Consider the following 23,734-nt stretch of genomic DNA (forward strand, 5'->3'; position numbering starts at 1 on the left):
AAAGTGCTGCACCTGTTTCACATTGAAGAAATGTGGCTCAAGACTTTTGCACACTTTCAGCTCCCTTTGGTCCAGCCAGTCTGTAGGGACTCATGTGGCTTCTGCATTAAGTATCTACAGTAATATGTAGAGTATCCCGACTCGCCCCTCTTCCAAAGATTGGCCACATTAATGTACTGGTGTGCGACACACCTTTCTCTAAGGATCTCATAGTCGCGATGGTCCCTTCAGTTGTGTTACTACTCTATGTGTAGACAGACGAGCTAGTTAAGCTGTCCAGTTAACCCTTGTGTTTATCTTTCGTACACACTCAGTTAACTCCCTAACCCGGGAACCTCGGGGTCCTCCTCCTTTAAAAACTCACACTGAGCATTTGATCCAACAGACCTGCAGCCAGACTCTCTGACTCACAGTTACTGGGATTGTGCACATCAGCAGGCCGCTGAAAGCGCCAAGTTAAAGAGAAACCATGGATCCTTTACTACACTGGGAAACATCAATCCTACTAAAACTGCACCAAAAGCAGAATGTATCGTGGGACGTGGCTCCTACCTTGTGACAGGCGAGTGGGCTGTCTAATCTGGATGGCATCAACAGCACAGAGGTTCCCACAGGGGTGCAGCGTGATAACCCCCGACCTGTTCTCTATGTAGCAGTGCTGAGCTGCCACACCAGGACCCTGGATGCTGATGTCCATGGGACCATGACCCAGAGTGGTCCGGCCTGAGGGAAGGAACAAGTATGAGGCTTCGATTTCATGCTGTGCCACAGTGAGAGTGATCAGTAGTAGCACCGACAGATCGTTCAGTCTCATTTCACATTTTTACCACAGTTTTAAAAAACTCCACTTTTTAGGCTCTCCACCCTGCTGCTCCCACGGCGACCGCTCTCATGAATGGCCTCCATTAGGGCATTACAGTAATCAATGTGACTGGTAATAAAAGCATGCATCAGCATCTCCGTGTTGGCCCGAGAGAGAATAGGGCGGACTCTGGGGATAAAACCAAGCTCAGAGTCAAAAATAACACCCAGGTTTTTCACTTGTAGCGAAGGACATAGTGAAAATGCCTCTAATTTAGACAAGAGTTTCTCTCTCTGAGCCTCGGGACCGATGATTAAAACTTCAGTCTTGTCCTGGTTAAGCTGTAAAAAGTTTTCTGCCATCCAAGATCTTATATCTAAGATACAGTTAAAAAGGGCATCCATTGGTCTGGTGTCATCAGGAGACACGGAGATGTACAGCTGCGTGTCGTCAGCGTAACTGTGGAAGTTCACTCCATGCCTCCTGATGACACCGCCGAGAGGCAGCATATACAAATTAAAAAGTACAGGGCCTAGAACCGACCCTTGAGGCACACCTCATGTCATTCTATGGATCTTAGAGGAGCATGTATCCATACTCACCATAAAAGTTCTGTCAGAGAGACAGGAAGTGAACCAGTTGTGTACAGCACCAGAGAGGCCCACCATGTGTTTTAGTCTGTTTAAAAGAATAGCGTGGTCTACTGTATCAAAGGCTGCGCTTAGATCCAGTAGCACCAGGACTGAGAGCTTTTGGGCGTCCCAGTTACATCTAAGATCATTTAAAACCTTTAGGAGAGCCGTCTCTGTGCTGTGGTTCACCCTAAATCCAGACTGGAATATCTCCAGGATCTGTCTATCATTCAGAAAATCATTAATCTGAGTAAAAACAAGTTTTTCTAAGATTTTATTTAAAATGGTGAGTTGGATACAGGTCTGTAGTTTTTAAAATCATTACAATCCAAACTGCTCTTCTTCAGAAGGGGCCTCAGCACCGCCATTTAACAGGCAGCAGGGAAGACACCCAACTGAAGAGAGCAGTTCATCATGTGTAAAAGCTCAGCTTCTATGGGAATGTGGCATTAACGCTACATCAGTGAAGAACCAGTTCTTTATGAACCAAACATAAAGTTAGTGACCACAGCCTGATGACGATGGCTCTGTATGGCTGCACCTCTGCACACCTGCTGTTCAGGTACCCTTTACTCCCACTGCTAACTAATGTGACGGTTGGTGTTAAGGCAGTGCTCTCACCCTCAGGCAGGGGCAGCAGGGTGATGGCTGTGCTTAGCCGTCCACTCCCCAAGCTCACCAAGTGGGGGCGCTCTGCTTGGAACTTCAGCCCCTTTCCAGTCTCGATCAGGTCCAGCGGGGTGCTCTGCAGACAAACATTAACAGTGTGTGATGACTGTTTTTGGCACATTAAATAAACATCGGTCATGTGATTTAAAAGCATGCTCCTCGCCTCATGCTGCATGTTCTCTATCGCAAGAAGGGATTCTGATTGGCTGCTAGAGGTGTAATTAATTATACAAAATGCCATTACCATTCCATCTTTGAAGCGTCGGTATGTGTGGCCATGTGAAAGCACGGCAGCGTGCTGTGTTAGCCTGACAGAGCCGACCGTCTGTACCTCTGAACCCGAGGAGGTCACGCCGCGGCGTGTATGTGGATGATAAAGTGCTGTGACTGGGACCTAACGGGAGATTGTTTCTCGTCCATTAGTCAAACTAATTGGTTTTGCACGTCACATAAAAGCACAGACGTGCAGCATCACAGGGGGCGGCCACAGAGGAGAGATGGCTCTTTTTGTTGCTTCACTCAGAGCCACAGAGGAGGCTGCTGTGGCTGTTTACATCATCCTCTGAGGGAGGTGTGCGCGTCGTCTTCCCCTCACAGCTCAGGCTGAAGCGGCTCCGTGCGCTCAGCTCGGCGAGGGGGAAGGGACGTCACCATGGCAACAGCGCTCCACAATTAAGAGACACGAAGCTCCTGGAGGGCGTTTGGCGAGCAAACCTGTGATGAGCACTTCAGCGCAGCGCAAGTGTCTTCTGCTCTGTAACCGTTAGCAGCACGGAGGCCTGACTGAGAGGCAGGAAAGCGCTCAGGCTCGATAGACGAGTTCTCACGGGACAAACCGAAGCTGTTGCGTGGAGCTCTTAGCTCGAGTTTTTCTGATAAACTCCCATGATGGAGAACTTCCTGCTCTGGTTCCCACGCTTTCTCACTGGTGACCCTGTGCATGGATAAAAATTCAGGTCCTGCTTTGTTTGTAGTGGTCAACATATTTGATGCACTGTTTGTTTAAAAGCATCTTTATTTCCCATTGGCTCATACATGTTCATGAAGGCCTGTGCAGAAGGATGTGCGGCTGTTTGGCACTATGTTTCTGTTCCAGTGTCATGATCAGCCTCGTGCACAGGAGCTGTAAATCTCGTAAGCGTCCCCGCCTGACATTCTTCTTCTCTTTGTCTTATTTTGGTAAATTGAACATTTTTCACTTCCTGCCTGTGTGTGTTTCCACTGTGTTCATTAGTTCATCCCAAACCTAATTACTTCTTTTCGTGAACTACATGTGACTGCATGAAACTGTGGGAGAAGTGATTAAGTGCATGGAAGCTGATGTTGGGCAAAGCCAGCACATCATGCTTTCATGATTGAACACATGAACTTGTCTGAATGCGTGTCGGTCCACAACACTGTCCTTCACTGCACACAGAGTTAGTTTGAAGTCCCAGACACTGGGACTGGAGCAGTCCCAGTGTCTGGGACTTCAAACTAGCACAGGTGGAGCACAGGTGGAGCACCTGTGCTCCACCTGTGCTCCACCTGTGCTGACAGGCAGCGTCTGACGTTGTTTTCACGGCTCTGTGGCAGCTCCAGTGTTGAAGGAGCTGCAGGAGTGTGGAGGCATTTACTGGCATTGATTTGCATTTTCAAACACTGCTGTGTCTGCATCTTTGTGTCCCACTTATGAGGCTGTGTGTTGTTTTTTTCATTCTCAGGACGAGACGAGTGACTCGCCGTCCTCTCGGCTGGTTAGCTAGCCAGGCGTGTCCTGATAGGATTATCTGATGGCGGGGGTCGGTGGGTAGAGTGGGGTCAAGTCTAAGAGGATTGCTGAGATAGAGGGCATCTTGTTTACGGCACTGGGAGAGCTTATACTGGGAGTGATGGGATGAGAGGGGTGGAGTCTGCAAGATGGCTTATCTGCTGTGTGCTGCTGCTTCCATGTGGAGCTCTCAGCTTCCTGCCTGCATGTGCAGGACACACTGTGATGTAATCTAAGAAGCAAATATGTACTTCGTCTGTACATTAGTGAAGCTGTTGTGAGGTACCGCTGCTATCAGCAGACGTCCGCTCATTATATGGTCACATGTTTATTTGGGGGATTTTAAATGGATAACCTTGTTTACGTCTCTTTGACTTATTGATTTCTTTACTGCCTTTGAAGAGATGAATTCACTACAGGATCACTTTGTCACAGCAAATTCAACTAAAAATGACAAATCAAAAAAGTATCATCAATATCATCAGATGTTGGATTAAACTCATGAAATCTCTCTCAGCTCAATTTAAATAGCAGAAAAACATTTTTTCAACTGTGTTCAAAATATTGTTTCCTGGTTTTTGCTCATTTTTCTGTGAATTAACAGAATTAATTATTGTAGAAATGTGGAGACTAATGCCAACTTGTCTGAAAGGACAGTTCGGTTTCATTTCATTGCCGTGTCCTCTTGGAGTGATGATGAACGGTCCTGCACATAGTGGCTGCAGCCTCTGCAGGCGTCTCTGTGAAACACCAGTGCAGGACCTCAGAGCGCACAGGGAGAGTGCTGGGAGCTGTAAACTTTGGAAAAACCAAGACTCAGAGATTTGTTTCCTGCTTTGACTTCTTTGTTTCCTCTCCAGCAACAAAGCGGTTATTTGCACTCATCAGCTTTGTTGCAGAGACTTTAAGGAAAGAGGAGTCACACCGTGCTAATATCAGGCTGACACCCCCCAAACCAGGAAGTGAAATTCAGAAGTATAAGAAGCTGTTTTGCACAGGTGGGTGACATCGGCCCAGCAGCAATCTGCTGCTCAGTTTGACTGAGATATCTGCTGTGACGACTGTTTAAACAGAGATCGGCGTTCACGCTGCTGTGCTGAGCTGGGTGCTTTTGAAGAAATAAGAGATGAGTTTCTTGGTGGATGCTCACATTAAACATAACCAAAGTTTGAAATAATGTACAAATAACTGGGAGCCAAAAGCTCAGCCTTACACTGCTCATGGATCTTTATGATGTCATACAGAGCAGATATGAGGGGCAGCAGCCAGGCCCAGTGTGAGATACATGAGGAGTATTTTGAATGTCAAAGCTTCTGAAAAGATCTGCAGATGAAGACGAGTTCCCTTTAAACGTCTCTCATGTCTGCGGAGCACGTCTGCAGGAATCACTGAAGTTTAATCTCTAACTGGATATATGCACAGAAAAAAAGGAAAGAAGAACACCCCCCCCCTCCTTAATGCCTGCAGGATTTTTAGAAGCAGCAGGTGTGAAGCACAGACATCTAATCTGCGAGTCTGTCTAATTACTGCTTTACCCTCGCCAACATATGTGCTGCTGGAGCCGACCTCAGTGACACGGCAGCCTCTGTGCTTACGCTCCGTGGAGTCTCCATGCCAGGACACCGTCCCATCGCCCAGTGTGCCGACATTCAACATCAGAGGACGTCAGACGACGAGAGCGCCCTCTGTGTGTTTTTAAGAAGCTGCCACGTCTAGAAGAACGGTGTCCCAGGCCACATTACAAAGACTCCGACTCTAAACGGTCTCAATGCATCTCTGGCCTTAACAGCGACTAATAAATATGGCTAAATGAAGACTTTGTTCAGCAAGTGATCGCATCTAGAAAATGGCACTGAGGCTGTATGGTGTAATCTAATTACTAATTAAATGATTATGTTCTTGTGCTTCAAGTTCTTCAAAAACAAAAACAGTCTTTAATGCTCCCTGGAGCTACAGGACACAAATGTGCTCATTCAAAACTATCAAGTGTTTGGACTCTTCATGCTCACTCCTGTAATTATTGACCTTATTATTGACGTCCTCACCAAAAAACACAGTCCAGCTCGTTATGGCACAGCTGAACCCTGAGCACAGCGCTATGAATGATGCATAAATGACATGGGTTTGCCTCTGTTACTTCTTTGTATGTTAGAAGCCCCAGTGATGGATACTGCGTTACTGTTTAGTCTCCGATCGGTGCGCTATTTGAAGTCGTGCAGTGATGTGAAGTAAGGACTTCCCACAGGTGTGTTAAACCTAAAGTAACGAGCCCGTTTTACGACGTACAGATATTCGTGTAAAACTGTATGGAGTGAAAGGAAACAGTTGTCAGAAAAAACTACTCAAGTAAAGTACAGATTAAAAACAAAGTTCTACTCTGCACTTGCACTTATTTCCCAGCTCTGGTTGTTTGTGGTTGGACGCTGTGGAGCTCCCACTGTAGGTCACAATGATAACACTGGATCTCAAGGTTAGTGTGGAGGTAAGGCGTCTACTTCTGTCTAACGTGCATGACACTGAATGAACCAATGAACAAAAATAAAACTCTGACTGACTCTTATTTCCATCTCACAGCACACACACACACACACGCACACACACATTTACCTGTAACACCTGGTGAGTTTGCCGTCCACACTCCGGCATGTTCCTGTTCAGGCGGTCCATATCCACTGAGCTGTCCACGGCTCCCTGCGACACATGAAGATCCTGAAAGAGGAAATGAGAACATGAGTAACAAACGTCGTCACGGCTGAGCTCATTTCTCAAACGTTAAAAAAAGGGAAAAACATTTCTGTTTTTGGAGTCCATGTCTAAGTAAAAGCTAAAAGCTTAAAAAGGTCCCAGACTCACACTTTGTTTCCACTACAGTTCATGAAAGTCTGAGCGCGCGTGTCGGGAATCCCCATCCCAACTCTGCCCTCACACTAATGCCTCTATAGGTGTGATTCATACTGTCAGCACACACACACACACACACACACACACACACACACACACACAACAGATGGTAACAGATGGTTTAACACACACATTTAAACCTCTTGACACATTGACTGGAAATCTCCTCAAACACACACTCATCACATTTTATTCACGTCATTTTTGGGGTATTTCCATCAAGTCAGCACAGGATGGATGTGTATAAATAACGCTCCGTGTCTATATTAGTGTATGTGTTAGACACTGCAGTCATTATGTGAGAAGCACAGAAAACCACACAGGAAAGGTTAGAAAACACATAATTATCCCAGAGTCTACAGAGCCAACCAGAGTCGTATGCAAGCCTAAAATGTTGTGCGTGATACGCTCTGCCTTCAGGATAACAAAGCACTGCTGCATTATCAGCGTGTTTGCTCTCCTGACAGACTGCGCAGCCTCGAGCGAGCCATAAAAACAGTAAATCACAAAACAGGCAGAAAATAAAAATAGCAAAGAGCTCTCAGCAAAGAGCTTTTGTGTAAAAAAACCAAACTCCTTTTTGAGCCTGAAGAAACACTTTGTTCCTCTTTTCTTGTTCGGTGAGAGGAACCAAGCAGCGTTTAAGTGTTCACCTGTCAGTGGTTGGCTCCAAATATAACCACTACCTTTCTCCAGTTGTCCAGCAAATGCATCGCCTGCATGGCACCACGCTGCTCCAGACTGACCGACCCAGCAAACCCAGCAGGGACTCGACTGTGAGCGGGACACCTGTGGCACTGCTCGTGACTTTAGCTTCTTCAGACTGTCTTTTTGTCCTGATCGTGGTCTTTTGTTTAAAGCTTCCCTTCACATAAACTCCCATTCAGAAGGTCAGACCTGTTGCTGCTTGCTCCACTAAGCGAAGACCTACATTCCTGACTGGCAGCACCAAAGTTGAAGATAGCAGGTAGATGAGTGTGTGTGTGTGTGTGTGTGTGTGTGTGTGTGTGTGTGTGTGTGTGTGTGTGTGTGTGTGTGTGTAAGCAATGATCAAAAGAACGGAAGAAAAAAGCAGAGAGTGAAGAATAATGTTTTGAAGTTGTCGAATCATAAAAAGTGGGGATGACTGTAATTATGCAAATATACCGTAATCCCCAACTGAAGAAGCACGAATAGAACAAACAGAGCGTGAAGAGCAGAGTACGGACACGCAGTCTTCAGTCCTACTTGAAGACACAAACGATGGCTTCTACATCACAGAAGTATAGGTGCATTATTCTGTGCAAACGCATAAGCTGCTAATGAGACTACGTCCAACCACGTCCACAGCACTGGGGTCAGGGCCTGCTGAAGAGGAGCTGCAGCCAGCAGTTTCTGAGCTAAAGCTGTGAGGAAGAATCCCAAACGTGCTGCTGGTTATGTGGAGGACGGAGTGCTGCCAACTCACTGTGCAGGTAAAGTGAATGCAGCCAGTGATAACTGTGCAGAACACACCGCTGAGCAGCATGCATGAGCTAAAGGTTTTTCTGTTTGGTATAAGTATCAGAATGACTTCATTCTCTGTAATGTAACATGTTACTTTCTCATTAGTTACCCTGTAATGTAACATGTTACTTTCTCATTAGTTACCCTGTAATGTAACATGTTACTTTCTCATTAGTTACACTGTAATGTAACATGTTACTTTCTCATTAGTTACCCTGTAATGTAACATGTTACTTTCTCATTAGTTACCCAGTAATGTAACATGTTACTTTCTCATTAGTTACCCTGTAATGTAACATGTTACTTTCTCATTAGTTACCCTGTAATGTAACATGTTACTTTCTCATTAGTTACCCAGTAATGTAACATGTTACTTTCTCATTAGTTACCCTGTAATGTAACATGTTACTTTCTCATTAGTTACCCAGTAATGTAACATGTTACTTTCTCATTAGTTACCCTGTAATGTTACATATTACTTTCTCATTAGTTACCCTGTAATGTAACATGTTACTTTCTCATTAGTTACACTGTAATGTTACATATTACTATCTCATTAGTTACCCAGTAATGTTACATATTGATTTCTCATTAGTTACACTGTAATGTAACATATTTTCTCATTAGTTACCCTGTAATGTAACATGTTACTTTCTCATTAGTTACCCTGTAATGTTACATATTACTTTTTCAGTAGTTACCCTGTAATGTAACTAGTAACTGATTACTATAGTGAACAGCTGGTTAGAGTTCAGGGAACATAATGTTTGTTTCATCCTTCCTCTGCACAGGTGCAAACCATCTCAGGTGCTGATACATTCCTGTTTCTAATCCTGTCCATTCTGGTCACCATCTCCAAACCACACCTCAGAGCAGGTCATGTTACCATGTCAACCTTAACTTTCTTTGTGTCAGAACTGGACACTCGTCTCCACCCTGCCTGAACTTTCTTCTTCACCTTTCTCATTTAAAGCCATCCACCTTCACCACCTCTCACCCTTGTACCTTAGCTGTTACAGATGTCTCTCTCTCATTCATACACATGTAACCTGTCATGTTTTTGAAAAAGAAAGTTAAGTACAAAGCTGTGTTAACCTGTCCATCCGGCCCCACCTCCTCTCCTTGCCATCACATGACTAACTCATTTATATGTTCAATTTCCGTTTCTGTTTTTCCTATTTCCGTTTCTGTTTTTCCTATTTCCATTTCCGTTTTTCCTATTTCCATTTCCGTTTTTCCTATTTCCATTTTCTTTTTTCCCCATTTCCGTTTTTCCTATTTCCGTTTTTCCCATTTTTGTTTCTCCTATTTCCGTTTTTCCTATTTCAATTTCCTTTTTCCTCATTTCCGTTTTTCCTATTTCCGTTTTTCCTATTTCCGTTTCCGTTTTCCTATTTCCATTTTCTTTTTTCTCCATTTCCGTTTTTCTTATTTCCGTTTTCGTTTTTCCCCTTTTTGTTTTTCCTATTTCCGTTTTTCCTATTTCCGTTTCTGTTTTTCCTATTCCCATTTTTGTTTCTCCTATTTCCGTTTTTCCTATTTCCATTTTCTTTTTTCCTCATTTCCGTTTTTCCTATTTCCGTTTCCGTTTTTCCTATTTCCGTTTTCATTTTTCCTGTTTCCGTTTTCATTTTTCCTGTTTCCGTTTTCATTTTTCCCTATTTACGTTTTTTGTTTTTCCCCGTTTCTCCTATTTCCATTTTTCCCTATTTCTGTTTTTGTTTCTCCTATTTCCGTTTTTCCTATTACCATTGTGTTTTTCCTATTTCCGTTTTTCCTATTTCCATTTCCGTTTTTCCTATTTCCGTTTTCCGTTTTTCCTATTACCGTTTTCCGTTTTCCCTATTTCCGTTTTTCCTATTTCAGTTTTCTGTTTTTCCTATTTCCATTTTTGTTTTTCCTATTTCCTTTTCCGTTTCTGTTTTTCCTATTTCCTTTTCCGTTTCCGTTTTTCCTATTTCCATTTCCGTTTTTCCTATTTCCATTTCCGTTTCCGTTTTTCCTATTTCCATTTTCGTTTCCGTTTTTCCTATTTCCTTTTTCATTTTTCCTATTTCCATTTTCGTTTTTCCTATTTCCGTTTTCTTTTTTCCTATTTCCGTTTTCATTTTTCCCTATTTCTGTTTTCATTTTTACCCTTTTTCCATTTTTGTTTTTCCCATTTCTGTTTTTCTTTCTCCTATTTCCGTTTTTCCTATTCCCATTGTGTTTTGTGTGAACAAGCTGTTGCCACTAAGAACATCCAGTTCACAGTAGTGATTTAACAGGGACGCTCTGATAAAGACCCCACACAGACCATCACAACGACCAACAGATGAAACCTCATCAGCGATGAAGAGTGAACACTGATCGTCTCATTAAGTTAATATTCTACTGAGTGCTGGTATAGATGTGGATGTTAATCTGACAAGTACACAATAACACAGTCATGCTGTTATTGAGCTCAGCCAATCACAACACTGCGAGTCTTCAAATAAAATACCACAGAAAATGTGGAAAAGTACAACAACGTATCGTCATTTACTTAGTTTCTGACAAGATTTCCTGTTTCGTTGTTACATTTTCTGCTCTCCATTTAAATGCCACTGTGGAGCATGGTGTTAGCTCCCTCCACTTCAAAGGCCATTTCTCTCAGACCGTGAGATGTGGGGGGGACACAACAGCGGCTTTTCTTTCTCTCGAACTCTGAGTGGAAACACAAAGAACTCTCCATCTTTCAATCCCTTACTCTTCCTCTCATGCCAGGACAGAAAGGCTGACATTGTTTTCTGATGAGCAGATATAGCTCTCACACATGAGGGAATCTGGTTTTTGATGAGGTTGTAAAAAGTGGGGGAGGGAAGCTCCCCAAATAGCTGGAATACAAAAGTGTCAAAGCATTCACAGCATGCCAAGTAGATGGAGGGTAAAAGTATGAAATAGGTAGACGACATGCCGATACATAATAGATGAGAAAAAAAGAAGGTAAAATACAGAAACGCTGGAGACGAGCTATTTTCACACTGCAGAGTTTGGCTGTGAAAGAGTTCGTCCTCTCGGGGGTGCAACTAACAATCTAGCTGAGAATGGTGGCGCTAAAAATATGGCCAGGTTTACCAGTATCACTCAGTACAGTGTGGCTAGTAGCTAACTCAACAACAGTCTGGGCTCCTCTCCAACAAACGGATGATTTAAACAGTCTGGGCCTTCTCTGAGAATGCAGAGATAATCAGGAATGTGAAGACTGACAAAGGTGAGGGGGGCTTTATGCTCATCAAAGGACAGCGTCCATCCAGCACTCTGTTAGCCTAACATCACGTAGCAGATATTACTCTATGAACAGACCCGCGCTCATTTCATCCAATAAAAACAATTTCCCTGTGGTTATGAGCCATAGATCAGACGTCTCTGACAGGTTTTTCGCTCTCTGCTTCTGTGTTACAACACTTGATCTCTCCACTTAAAAGAAATATGATACATTTCATTAATTGTGCTGTTTCAGTTTATTGAGTTGACGAGCTCTTGAAAGACATTAGTATTTATTATGTCCATTAAACACAAAATTGCAACAAAATGGGAAATGATACAAAAAATTGTTGCTTTCTGTCAGTAGTTGTTTTTGTTGGTTTCACATTAGCATTAGCTATTTTAATGCTAAAGCTAATAAAGGTTAGTCAAAGCAACAACAACAAGCTGAAGGCTAAAAGTGAGAGAACGATGCAAACATGTTTTTATTCTTTCATCTCTGTGCACTATGGGGCGCCGTTTATAAAGTGAAACATGCTGAAATTAACAGCAACATTTTTCCACATTTAGCTCAAAACCTTACAAAAACATATTTTTTCGAGTAATTTTTTACAACATTTAGTAAAATATTTGTAACTTTTCATCAAATGTTAAATGTTAAATCTAAATGTTAAATATTAAATCTAAATATTATATTTAAATCTAAATGTTAAAAGTTAAAATGTTACGAGACGGTTGGCAACTCTACTAACTAACCTTATGAACAAAATAAAGTTCAACATCAGTAACATAGCACCACCCAGCTGTATAGAAACCCCGTCATGCTAGCTAGCACGCAGTACGAAAAAGTCAGCATAACAAAAATAAACTCCACCTAAACTTGATTTATATCTGACACAGACTGCAGGTCATAACTTCTTACCTGAAGTTCACCTGACACTCGCACCGGCAGCCGCCTCGGGTCTCTCCTCCTGCCTCCCCTCCTGCCTCCCCTGAATACTTGATACTTGAATACCTGTTACTGAATCTGTGGAAGCTCCGCGATGCCACCACACGAAGTAACGAGTAACGAGCCTATCTAAATCCCAGTAACGAGTAACGCGTTCATGATTTTGGCATAATAACTAGTTACCGTGCTCGTTACCACAATAATAACGTAGTTACTGTAACGAGTTACTTAATAACGCGTTAGTCCCAACACTGGTGAGGACACCTCGAGCCCTCTGTTTGGGTACTGGACGTTACAATGTTGTTTCTTTAACAATGTGATTACCTGCTGTTTGTAGCAGGCAGCAGCAGTTAGGAGTAAAGTCCCCTAACCCGTCTGTAGGACCTTTCTACAGGTGTTTAAGCTACATCTGTACTTCAAGGGTAACTTTATTAAAACTAATGTGAAGGAATGCCAAGCAGTTGATATGGAGGTAGCGAGCTAGCAAATGATATAAATTGTTCTCACCACTCAGTCTTCTGACCACAGCAGGACTAAGCTAATCAGTTCTGCCACATCAGTGTAGGACCTGATTTCAATAAACACATTCATTAGGGGAAAAAAACAAACTGCAATGGAAACGGACAGGATGTCTGACTCAAGAGGAAACTGAGTATAAAATGAACACTTCTGTCTGATGTCATGCTAAGAGTGGGAGGAAGCTGTTTTTAAAGTAGTTGTTGATACGTTCTTGTCGAATGGTGCGTTACACATGCTAAAGTCAGAATAACGCTCTCTCACTGACTTAAAGACCCTGTTTTCAGATTTAAACCCAGAGGGTGCAGAGACTGACACCTGCCTTTGATTCTAACTACACTGACAGCTCGTGCTACACACAGCAGGTTGGATCATGTGTTTGAATGTGTTGGCTTGAGAAGAGATGCAGTCTGTAGCCACAGGCAAGACACTGTGCTGAAGGGAAGTTTATGATCATGTGTTGAAATGCTGGAAACAGCAACAGCACATAAATGAATGGAGGGGAAGGAGTGCAGGTGTGCCACAAACATCCTTACAAACACACCTGGTCGCTTTGATGACAAAGTATCCAACACCACAGTAAAGACAGCAATAATCCCATCCAGTCCTTACTCCTTAAGCAGCTGTGCTCTGTAAACCAAACTCTTTTCATAATCTGAGATCAAAACTCGCTTTTTGTTCTCTGACCTACAAAAGACTTCTCCAACATCTTTATGCATGCTGCACACAGCTACATACCACTGCTGCCTCCGCTCAGAGGTAATGTCAGGTACTTTTGATTGTGAACTTTACCAACACATAATAATAATACTCAGTTATTTACTCAGCATGTTGTTGTGTCACCAGTCCTACAGCCTTGACAAACAGCTCATTTTTGCACTAAACACTGATAAACAATTAAATTATTTACCTCCTGCTAATGTTCGACTAACAGGTTCCAGTGTGGGCTGGACTGGACCTACAAGATTAACACATAACACACTTATGATATACTGTAATACTGGCTCATTTATATAGTGCTAGATCACAGCAATAGTCACCTTTGACCTCTATGCCAATTACAAAGAGGAACATATAATACTGTTTCATTCGTTTACGTCTGCCCTCTCAGTGACAAGCAGCCTGCTGTAAAACAGACGAAATAAGGAGCTTGGAAAGAAAAGCATCTGGACTTCTTTACGTTTGTTGAAGACGTTTCATCGAGATGCTTCTTCAGTTCAGTGGTGGAGAGTCCCAGATTTAAGCCCTATGGGAGTGTCCCCCCAGGAGGGTCATGCACCCCCTGTTGGTCCTCTGTCTAATCACAGGAGCCAAGGTGTGAAAACAGGTGTGGGTCACAATCAGCCAAGGTTTCAGGTGAAACCTAGCCCCGCCCTATCATGTGACTTACTGAGGTCAGACAGCTCAGGAAGTGAGTGGGCGTTTGAGCCCATAATGAATATTCCACTTGTATAAAAAGCTGACACTGTTATGTGCTGAGGGTGGTGACCAGTGTAAATCCTGTGTGAACATAACAGCACACATGATTCTGGTTTCCCAGAGCTGTGGGCTCCAACAGCCAGAGGACGGAGCCCATCGGGGGCCTGATGGACTCCGTATGAGATGAACGAATGAGGGCAGATGAGGAGCAACGTGAGGAAGAGATAGCAGGATGTCATTTCTCTCAAGCCTCTATCTTGTTCAGCCAGCTGCCACAGCGCAGCTCTGCTTCTGTCTTCTGGGCTCTGATAATGGAGTCAGCTGGCTAATCCTCCCCCTGCAGGGATATCCTTCCATGTCTTCTCTGTCTCTCCACCTTCCTTCACTAGACGCTCTCTTAATCATCTTTCCTTCTTAGAATGCTCTCAGGTTGCCCCTGGCTGCATGTTCTCTCACCTTTTCCTGCGTGGTTTATGCTAACTTTATATGTCATATATCTGAGAAATAATATGAAACAATACCCAGTGCAGTGGTTCTGCATGGTCTCATAAAACCTGCAAAAAGTCATGTTGCAAAATGTAGAGTTGGTTTTAGCAGTCGCATGAAATCGTCCGTCCTCAGGAAACCGGCGCTCCAAGATCACTCATGCCACTTCAAGCTGTTTACATGCTGTGGTGTTTGCTCTGCTGGATGGAGCCCAAGCCAAATGACACATTTTGTTTTTGGAGAGAAACGAAGGGCGGATCCAACGGCAGCATAAATGCTGTATAACAATCTGCAAATCAAGAGGAAAACTCCCTAAAAGGTTGACGCCGGCTCCACCGGACCCTCTTACATAACTGACCTGACCACTGACCATTAGCATCACAACAACAACGACAGTCTGCCTTTGTGGACACGTTATGTAACCAGATGTAACGTGACGTCATCTACAAAAACGTAATGAAGAGTCCACTTGAACTCTAGCTGCTCTGTTTGACTGAACAATTGTCCATTTATGCTAACAGGTCAAGCAGCTTTGCTAACTGCTGATAAAAGTGCTAATAAAGACAGAAGAGCACAAAGCAGGTCAGCACAACAGAGCAGACGTCCTGCCTAACATGTTTTTAACATGATGTGTCTGTACACTGGCACATGTTATGAAGAGGTCTGTAGACATAATAGGTTTTATTTCATAAAACAGACCAGCCTACACAGGCACCACAGCTCCCACTTTGGTGCTGGCATTCAAACCCAGACCTAAACATAGCATTTACAAGTTTTACAAGGCGATCCTGAATAGCCCTGGTTAGAGGCGTCCTTACTTGTGGTGTTTCAGGGCTCGAAGAAACGACCGCTACAAAAGAGCTTCAAAGCGCTCTGACGGCTTCTGGAGCCACCAAACAACACAAAGGCTGAAACACCAGCTCAGTTTACACTCCTTAAAAATACGACACTTTTGGTGATGCAGACAATAAAAGTAATGAACTTTGGTGGTTTATTCAAACAGACTAACAAAAAGAGCTGCTCTGCATTAAAATGATCTCCGCGACTGTCCAAGCTTTACTTCTGAACAAGTAAAGCAGTGTTTGTGATGAAGGGCATGACGAAGGAGTTTAAAGACATCAGCAGCAGGAAGCGTGTGGAAGATAGAGGAAGACAAAAATACACAGAGACGCTTGGTTCTGCTGTCTGAGTGTCACTATATGTAGACTTCCTGTACAGCGAGACAAGCCAAGGTCCACTTCCTGTTGGTGGCACAGGCCAAGGTCGGGGTTAGCCTCTGCTGTGGGACCAGTCTGACCTCAAATATGAAAGTTTGTTATAATTTGGTTGGAGCTGTTTGGAAGAGCCGCTGCAGGGGTAACAGGGATCAAACTGCCTCCACGTGGTAACGATGCTTTTGTTTTTCCTCTTATGCTCACACTGGAATTACGGCCTTCTGCTGCACACGTCTGAAAACCAAAGTACAGATTACACCCGTGTGGGTGCAGAGTTTCTGAGCCTGAAGGTTGTTTACTTGTTTCTGGATTCTTGGTTCATTCACACAAATGAAAATTCACAAAGTGTTGTTCTGTTTTTCCTTGTTTTCATTTCTTTATTATTCTCTTATCTTTGGATGCTTTTTATTGGCAGCAGTTTGAGTTCTCTCTCGTCTTCCTGTTGGTGTTTGCTTAGTTTTCTTCTGAGTGTTAGTTTTACTGTCTCTGTCATTGTCTGATTGTCCTTTGGCATTTTAACTCCTTTCACTTGTGCCTCCCTCCCCTCCGATTGTGTATAAACAGTCCTGTCTTGGTTCTGCTCCTCCAGGAGCTGCCTTTCTTACCCTGGGATCAGCTGTTTTTATCCCTTTCTGTTTGTGGGGTTTTTCCTTGTTGGACTTTTTCTTGGGTTTTTAATCGGCTGTTAAAGCTAGCCTTCTTTTGTAATGTCTTGCATACTTCTCCTACTATCTGAGAGCTAGATTATTATATTATTGTGTTTGTCTTAAATATGATTGTGGTTTGTGGGGAGTGGTGGAGCAGTGTGTTCAGGGGACAGTGCTGTGGGAGGCTGGCCCACAGCTGATGTTAATCATACTAACGTGGGGACCAAATCTTTGTCCCCACTAGTTTGAAGACATTTGTGAGACTCAAAATGTGGTTTTAGTGACAGGGTCACAGTTGTGTTATGGTTAGGTTTAGGGTCAGGCCTTCATTTTTTATGGTTAGGGGCTAGGGAGAGTATTATGTCAGTTAGATGTCCCCAAAAGAAATGAACATACGGTTGTGCCCAACTGTAACCTGCAGTCCCTGCACAGAGTCCAGGCACTTGCCCAAACGATGGCTGACATGGTGGCCATGCAGCAGCAGCAGGCTGCGCCCACGGCTCTGCCCTCCTGTACTGGCCCAGTGACAACAAGTAGCTGGTGGTTTTTACGTAGTGGTGAAAAAGCCTCATGCAAAGGCACTTAGGAGAGCATTCAGTGATGGGCCAGAGCACGGCTGACAGAAGAGTGAATATCAGTCTTACATTCATCCGCGCTCCAAATACATTTTAATGTTACTCAACCAATATTTTGACGTCGAGAATCTGCTGCTGGCAGTTTCTGTAGGCTTCTAGTCGTGGCTGAGAAACAGCTCCAACATGAAAGTTGAACCGAGGCCTTCAAGGTACTTCTTAAAGTAGTGGACCAACTGTTTCCTACAGAGCAGAGATTTCAGCACAGTGTTGGCCACAGTCGATGTGTGGGTAATGTTAGCTCATTTATAATCAGCACAGCCTCAGGTAGAATTATATTCAGCTGTTTCTCTAGAGTTAGATGACATAATGTGTGACTGCAAAGTGAATAACACTTGCTTCGTTTATGAGCACAGTTTCTGCCCGACCTGTGGCAGATATGTCTTCTGTCGTTATTTTTCACTTTGGTCGATAACGTAACCACAGAAATCTCATCTTTGAGTCACTGTTGGCTAAGCTCTGCCCCAAGTGTCACAAATATATTTAAACTGATGACTGTTTATTATATCTGAAAATAATTTAGAAAATAAATTGTCTCACAGGTTGTTCCAGTGCCCCCAAGAGCCCACAGCAAATGCACTTCAGTTTGTGGAAACAGAGTCGTTGCTTTTTCAGTGTTTTTATTGTAAACATGAGGCTCAGTTATCCTAAGCAAAACTTAATCTGCTTAGACAAGCTCCTCGGTGTCCTTTCACTGGTACAGCAGCAGATTTGTTTGTTTTTTAAAATAAGATTTGGTTTGGAAACCAAATGTGTGAGAAACTGGCTTCACAGCCCAGTGTTGTTCAAATCAATGAATCGAAAACAACAACGCTCCAGGGCTGATTTTTTTTTTGCAGAATAAAGATCATTCATATTTATCGCTTGGCCAATGGCACGTCCCATTTTTGGTCTAAATGATATTGTTCCACAGATAAAACCAAGCCAAGCGCCACACATATTAAAATGTAAATCTCTGCACACTGAGATCCTGCTGTAGCCCTTGTAGTCTGATAGCGTGCGTAAACACAGATTTATTATTCTGGCATGAAACGCTGCTTGCTGGAGGGACGCCATCATCAGCAGGCAGCTAAACACACCAGCTGTCGTGTGTTACCACAGAGCGGTAAGAACACACGCAGACACACACACAAGTGGTAGAAGATGAGGGCAAAGTGAAAGAGTCTGACGTAGTGCGGCGGCTCTAAATGCTCCGTCATTCCCAAAGAAAACAAACCAATAAAGGTGACGCTATGGCTGCTGCCCCGGTGGGACAAGTGGGACAAGCAAAAAATGAACGCGTGTTCATGCTATAGCTAGCTGCGGCTAGGCTAACAGAAAAACGATGGAGATGTGGAATCAGGGTTAAGTTGTTCTCAGCCTAAAACCAAACTTCAGTCACAGGAATATGAAGGATCCACAACATGAGGCTGCTCACGTGTTTCTGAGCAGCTCGATGTCCACAGTGAAGCTGAAGAGCCCGAGACTGACAACCGCAAAGGGTTTTGGGGATCGTGTCCATTAAAAAAAGCACGAGACACCTGGATGCACAAACAGGGTCTTTATGTCATCGTGCATCTACCAGCGTGCCCTTTGGCATGAACACCATTGTACCAGCTGACGGTGTTGCACAGCCTGATGCTCAGGTGACTGCAGATGATTGCTGGTTACACCGAACAAACAGCAGACATGAAAAACTGTGTTTGTCATCAAAGTGTGAAACTGCATCTCAGCAGCTGTGAGGATCAGAGGGCTGTCATTATCACGTGCACATCTCCAGTGACAGCAGCGATGATACCTCAGGGCATCCGTGTTGTCATTATCCAAACCACTGATCCAGCGCTGCTAAAAGGCAGCTCTGACTAAGGTGCAGAGCTGGACCCACAGCACAGATGACTCAGTGTCTCTGGCTGCTGCTTTACTCCAACGTACGAGTGGAAGCAACTGCAAAACAACACATTTTTTACTTCTTTGAAAAGCGCCCTTGTGTTTGCTGCAGTAAGTTGTTGATTCATTGCCATTGTCCCACCGAGTTTGTCGGCTCATATTTTCCACTTGCTTGCGAGTTGTACAGGAATACTGCACCGGATTCTGGAAAGGTTCAGAGAGCTGAAAGTTTCAGTGAAACAACCGAAACGAGGAGAGAACGTCTTCCATTTAGGGCAACAAGGCTCAGGGATTGGCTGAAGGAGTACAAAAATAGCTCTTAATCTGTGGTCCTCACAGTCACAGCATTGGAATAACAAATTACTGAGGTGCCGTTTCTTTAGGTACACTCTTCTTTAGGTTTCCCACGGGCATGTTCCTGTAACTCCACAGCAAGAAAAAGCTTCCATTTTCAGCATTTAAGACAATGAGAAATTCTCAGCTTTGGAAGCTGTTTGAATTACCAGGAGAGAGTAGCCATGCATGCCTGCTTCACTCAACACAAACAGCTGGTGACTGACAGAGACGGGCTTTTCCACGAACTCCTGATTTCTACAGTTTAGCCCTACACGAACAGCCTGCGTCACACAGCCAGCGGTCATTAAATGACATTATATGACAGTGAAGGCCTCTGCTGAGTGTGGCTGGATCAACATGTGTGCAATGTGACAAGCTTACCTTCACTGTTTTCATCATTTCTTCTGCTTGCTTTAGTGACTTTTAGTCTGTTTCTTCCCACCAAATCAATGCACAGATTGAAACTGGTTGACTAACATAACCAGTTCAAATATCCTGCTGCACGCTCAATCATCCAGGTAAGCAAATCCCAAATGGTTGATTCTGTTCATCTGGATAGTTATAGTTACTGGTCCAAGACGTCACTCATCCAGGTGACGTCTTGGACCATTCTGACTTTTTGGACCATTGATCAATGATCAATGGTTGTTGATCAATGCCAATTTGCATCTTAATGATCATAAGCTGACCTCCCAGCCCATCGTTCCTTCAGTGGGCTGGTTTCAGTTATTGTGTAAATGTCCTGTTTATAAGACTGGAGAAACCTGCAGTCAGCTGGATGATGATGAAACGTTTGTCCGAACTGAAAACGTCAGAATCAACCTTTTGGAAATGTGATTTTAGCCACATTAGAGTCCTAATAATAATTAACAGAACAGGATGCTCCTCTCCTTCATATTAACACAGACTTCTGCTGCCCAGCAAAGGGTTTAATGCAGTAGTAGAGTATAGTTAAAACATCGTAAGATATTTCTTAGTTTTGATCATATTTATTCTAGTAAACATCTTTTACACTCAGATGCTCTGTGATCAGGATCCTTTTTAGCTCTGATACCTGAGTATCTCGAGTCAGGTATCAGAAAGTAAAATGGTAAATGGCCTGTATTTATATAGCGCTTTACTGGTCCCTAAGGACCCCAAAGCGCTTTACACATCCAGTCATCCACCCATCCACACACTGGTGATGGCAGCTACATTGTAGCCACAGCCACCCTGGGGCGCACTGACAGAGGCGAGGCTGCCGGACACTGGCGCCACCGGGCCCTCTGACCACCACCAGTAGGCAACGGGTGAAGTGTCTTGCCCAAGGACACAACAACCGGGACTGTCGGAGCCGGGGTTTGAACCGGCAACCTTCCGATTACAAGACGAACTGCCAGCTCTTGAGCCACGATCGCCCCATCTGGAGCGCTCATGTCCAAGGTGGAGGAGAAGAGGGGCGCAGGGGGAAGATCAGCGTGGTATTCCTTTGCTCAGTGGCTCTGCTGACTCTTGGCTCAGTGTTTCCCAAAGACAGGCATTCCAGGCTTGTGGGGACAAAGAGGCCCTTTGAACCGCAGTAATCCTCAGGAAGAGGATCGAGAGCGCCGCCGCCTGCTGCAGCGCGCTGGACGACGCACACCGAGGGTCGCACACGCTCAGTGGAGCACAAAACACGGAGCAGAACCACGTATGTGTGGCTGTGAGACTTAAAGCTGTTTGTTTAAAGCACCACAAGTTTGTTGATTTTAGGCATCTTCCCATTGCTTGTTATTTCAGTGCTGCTGTATCGGAACGACCAACATGTTGGTGGAGTCACAGTCGGGCTGGGGCCAATGGATGGTTGGCATGGTTACACAGAAGTGTGTGTGAAAACAGCCCATCCATCAGCTTATCTGACTCAGGGTCACAGAAGGGCCGGAGCCTATCCCAGCTGCCATGGGGCGAGAGCCAGGTAACACTCTGGACAGGTAACCACTGACATGCTCACCATGTTCATTTTATTAATCATAGACCCCACTAGAGTCTGAATGAAGGATGAGGCAGGGTCAGTGGCAGTACTCCAGTACTTTATGCTAACAAGACCTACGTGGATCTGATGACTTACTTTGTATAGTAACACTGTACAAATAAAATGTGCATCAAGTAATCAAATACTAATGTAATCTAAATATTACTGCAGGTAATAATTTTACTTTTAAAGGCAGCTTACACAGTAATGCATCAGTAATCAAACGACTATGGTATTGCACTCCTGGCTCAGTTTTTCTGGAGCATCTAATAAACAGTCTACATGACACCGACATCACAGCCTCACAAACAAAAAGCCTTAATGTCTGAAGGCCGACCCAGAAGCACCACCATCTTTAGGAGCAGGTCCAGACATCTTCCCGTTCGTCACCAGACAAACGCCACACCATGTGTCCGTCCCGCTGCCAGTCACTTCAACACGCATACATTTGCAGTGTCACTCACCCTTCCCTCCCTCGCTTTTGTCTTCGATGCTGTCCTTCACATGCTCACTCAAAACAAAGCTTCAAATCCATCCGGGAGCCGCGTCTTGAAAAGTCCTCCACCAGGCTCACTGTGAGCGAAGAACATTGTTGGTGGTAAACTATGAAAGGAGGGAGTGACACTGAGGGGGTGGAGGCTGGGGTAGGGTGGGGAGGGAAAGGAAGGGCAGCGAGCAGGAGTGGGGGTCTGGAGGCGGTGTGGGATATCCCTTTGAGTCATGGAAACTGATCCAAAGAGCAGACGAGCTCACACACAGCCAAACAGCTCTGTGTCTGTATTGTTCAGTCCTGCAGCCCCGCTCACTGTGAGACGCTCTGGAAACACTGACTGGACGCCCCTCAGTCACTCAGTGGAAAACATGGATAATGTGCTAATGAATGCACACGTTCTCTGTGCACTTTCTTCCCTCCTCACATATTAGATTAAAACAAAGGACTTTCTGTCCTGCATGAAGCAATGAGACATTTCTTTAAACGTGTTCTTAAAGGAGTTTTGCTTCAGCCTCTCACGTCTAATCTCACCTGTAACATGAACAGAAAGCCTCCTTTCACACTGTGGCATGCAAACGCTGGCTGCTCTGCAGGTATGACAGCTAACACAACTGTTGATTGTACATTTTACACCTGTGTGCAGAGATTATCAACACATCTGAAACTCAGTCCAGTCCTAACTCATGCACTAGCATCAGCTAATGTCTAAAAGAGAAGAGCGACGGCTCGGACTCCACCTGCCTATAAAAAGCAGATATGGACATTTTTAAACCGCACGCGTACGTCCTGTTTATTCTCCTCACTGCTTTCACATTAAAGTTTCATGTTGAGATCTCAGTCACACCCTTCAGCATCAGAGAGCCTCACATAGGCAGGTGAAAGAGAGGAGCGCCACGAGCTCATCTGTGTCAGACAGTGGCCAAATCCTTTGTTGCCATGGTAACCCCTGTGGGAAAACTGCACGCGTGGGTTACAGCTGCAGCATGTTTCTCCCAGCTGGTCAGGAGAAATAATTATATTAGAAACCAACAAAATCTGTTCACGTCTGAGCGTGCGAGCATCAGAGCGAGAGGTAAGAGAAGAGAGAGGAAGCTGAAGTGAGGCGAGCGGGCTGAGAGTGATCATTCTTTGTTTTGGGATGAGCCGCTGGCCTGCAGGCACGCCGCACACAAAAGACAAAAGACAATGAAGGGAGGAGAGAAAGAAAGGGAAATTTGCAGAGGTCGTATCGCAGGCTGTGTGCACAAACAGCAGATCACCGAGCTGTGGGCGTAACCTCTGCCGACTGCTCTGTCGGACAGTCCATCATGTTAAACTGAAAGGCCGGTGCAGGTTCCACTGTGGTGGGTCAAAACGCTGACCTTTACGGGGTCATTCGATTCGACTACAACCTGGATCTTACCCGGGCGTCGTAGGTGTGTATGTGTGTAACTGGACCCTACCTCCTCCGTCATGGCTGCGACTAATCTGAATGAAACTTGGTTACACATACAAACACTATTAAGACACCTATGTTTTTCAGAAGCATTTGTTGTAAATGGCAGTTCTGTTGACTCTCGAAAACATCGTTCCCCTGCGTTTCTTCCACATGTCACATTCAACATACATCAACCACACGTAGCTTAATGGTCACACATGGTGGAACTTTACTCAACTCGCCACTAACTCTGGAATAAAGACGCAGCTTCCTCCACACTACTTCCTGTCAGTGCCGATAGCATC

At 44.4% G+C, this 23,734-nt stretch overlaps 1 protein-coding gene across 19 annotated transcripts in view; it reads right to left on the bottom strand.

Annotated features, from left to right (window-relative positions):
* Positions 1-23,734, bottom strand: part of phldb1b (pleckstrin homology-like domain, family B, member 1b) — a 122,082-nt gene that overhangs the window by 81,564 nt on the left and 16,784 nt on the right. For 14 of the 19 annotated variants that reach the window (XM_080288768.1, XM_080288762.1, XM_080288753.1 and 11 more), the window contains exons 1-4: positions 7,441-9,047; positions 6,461-6,562; positions 2,056-2,179; positions 553-723 (exon numbers count right to left, since the gene is read on the bottom strand). In XM_080288768.1, the coding sequence (XP_080144894.1) occupies positions 553-723; positions 2,056-2,179; positions 6,461-6,562; positions 7,441-7,476 (433 nt within the window). In that variant the 5' untranslated portion in view covers positions 7,477-9,047. Of the gene's footprint in view, positions 1-552; positions 724-2,055; positions 2,180-6,460; positions 6,563-6,706; positions 6,781-7,440; positions 9,048-21,983; positions 22,130-23,734 lie in introns of those variants that run through there. The other 5 variants (XM_080288751.1, XM_080288756.1, XM_080288755.1 and 2 more) reach the window with 3 other exon arrangements.

The sequence above is a fragment of the Astatotilapia calliptera genome, chromosome 14, assembly GCF_964374335.1.
Source record: "Astatotilapia calliptera chromosome 14, fAstCal68.1, whole genome shotgun sequence".
Classification (NCBI taxonomy): domain Eukaryota; kingdom Metazoa; phylum Chordata; class Actinopteri; order Cichliformes; family Cichlidae; genus Astatotilapia; species Astatotilapia calliptera.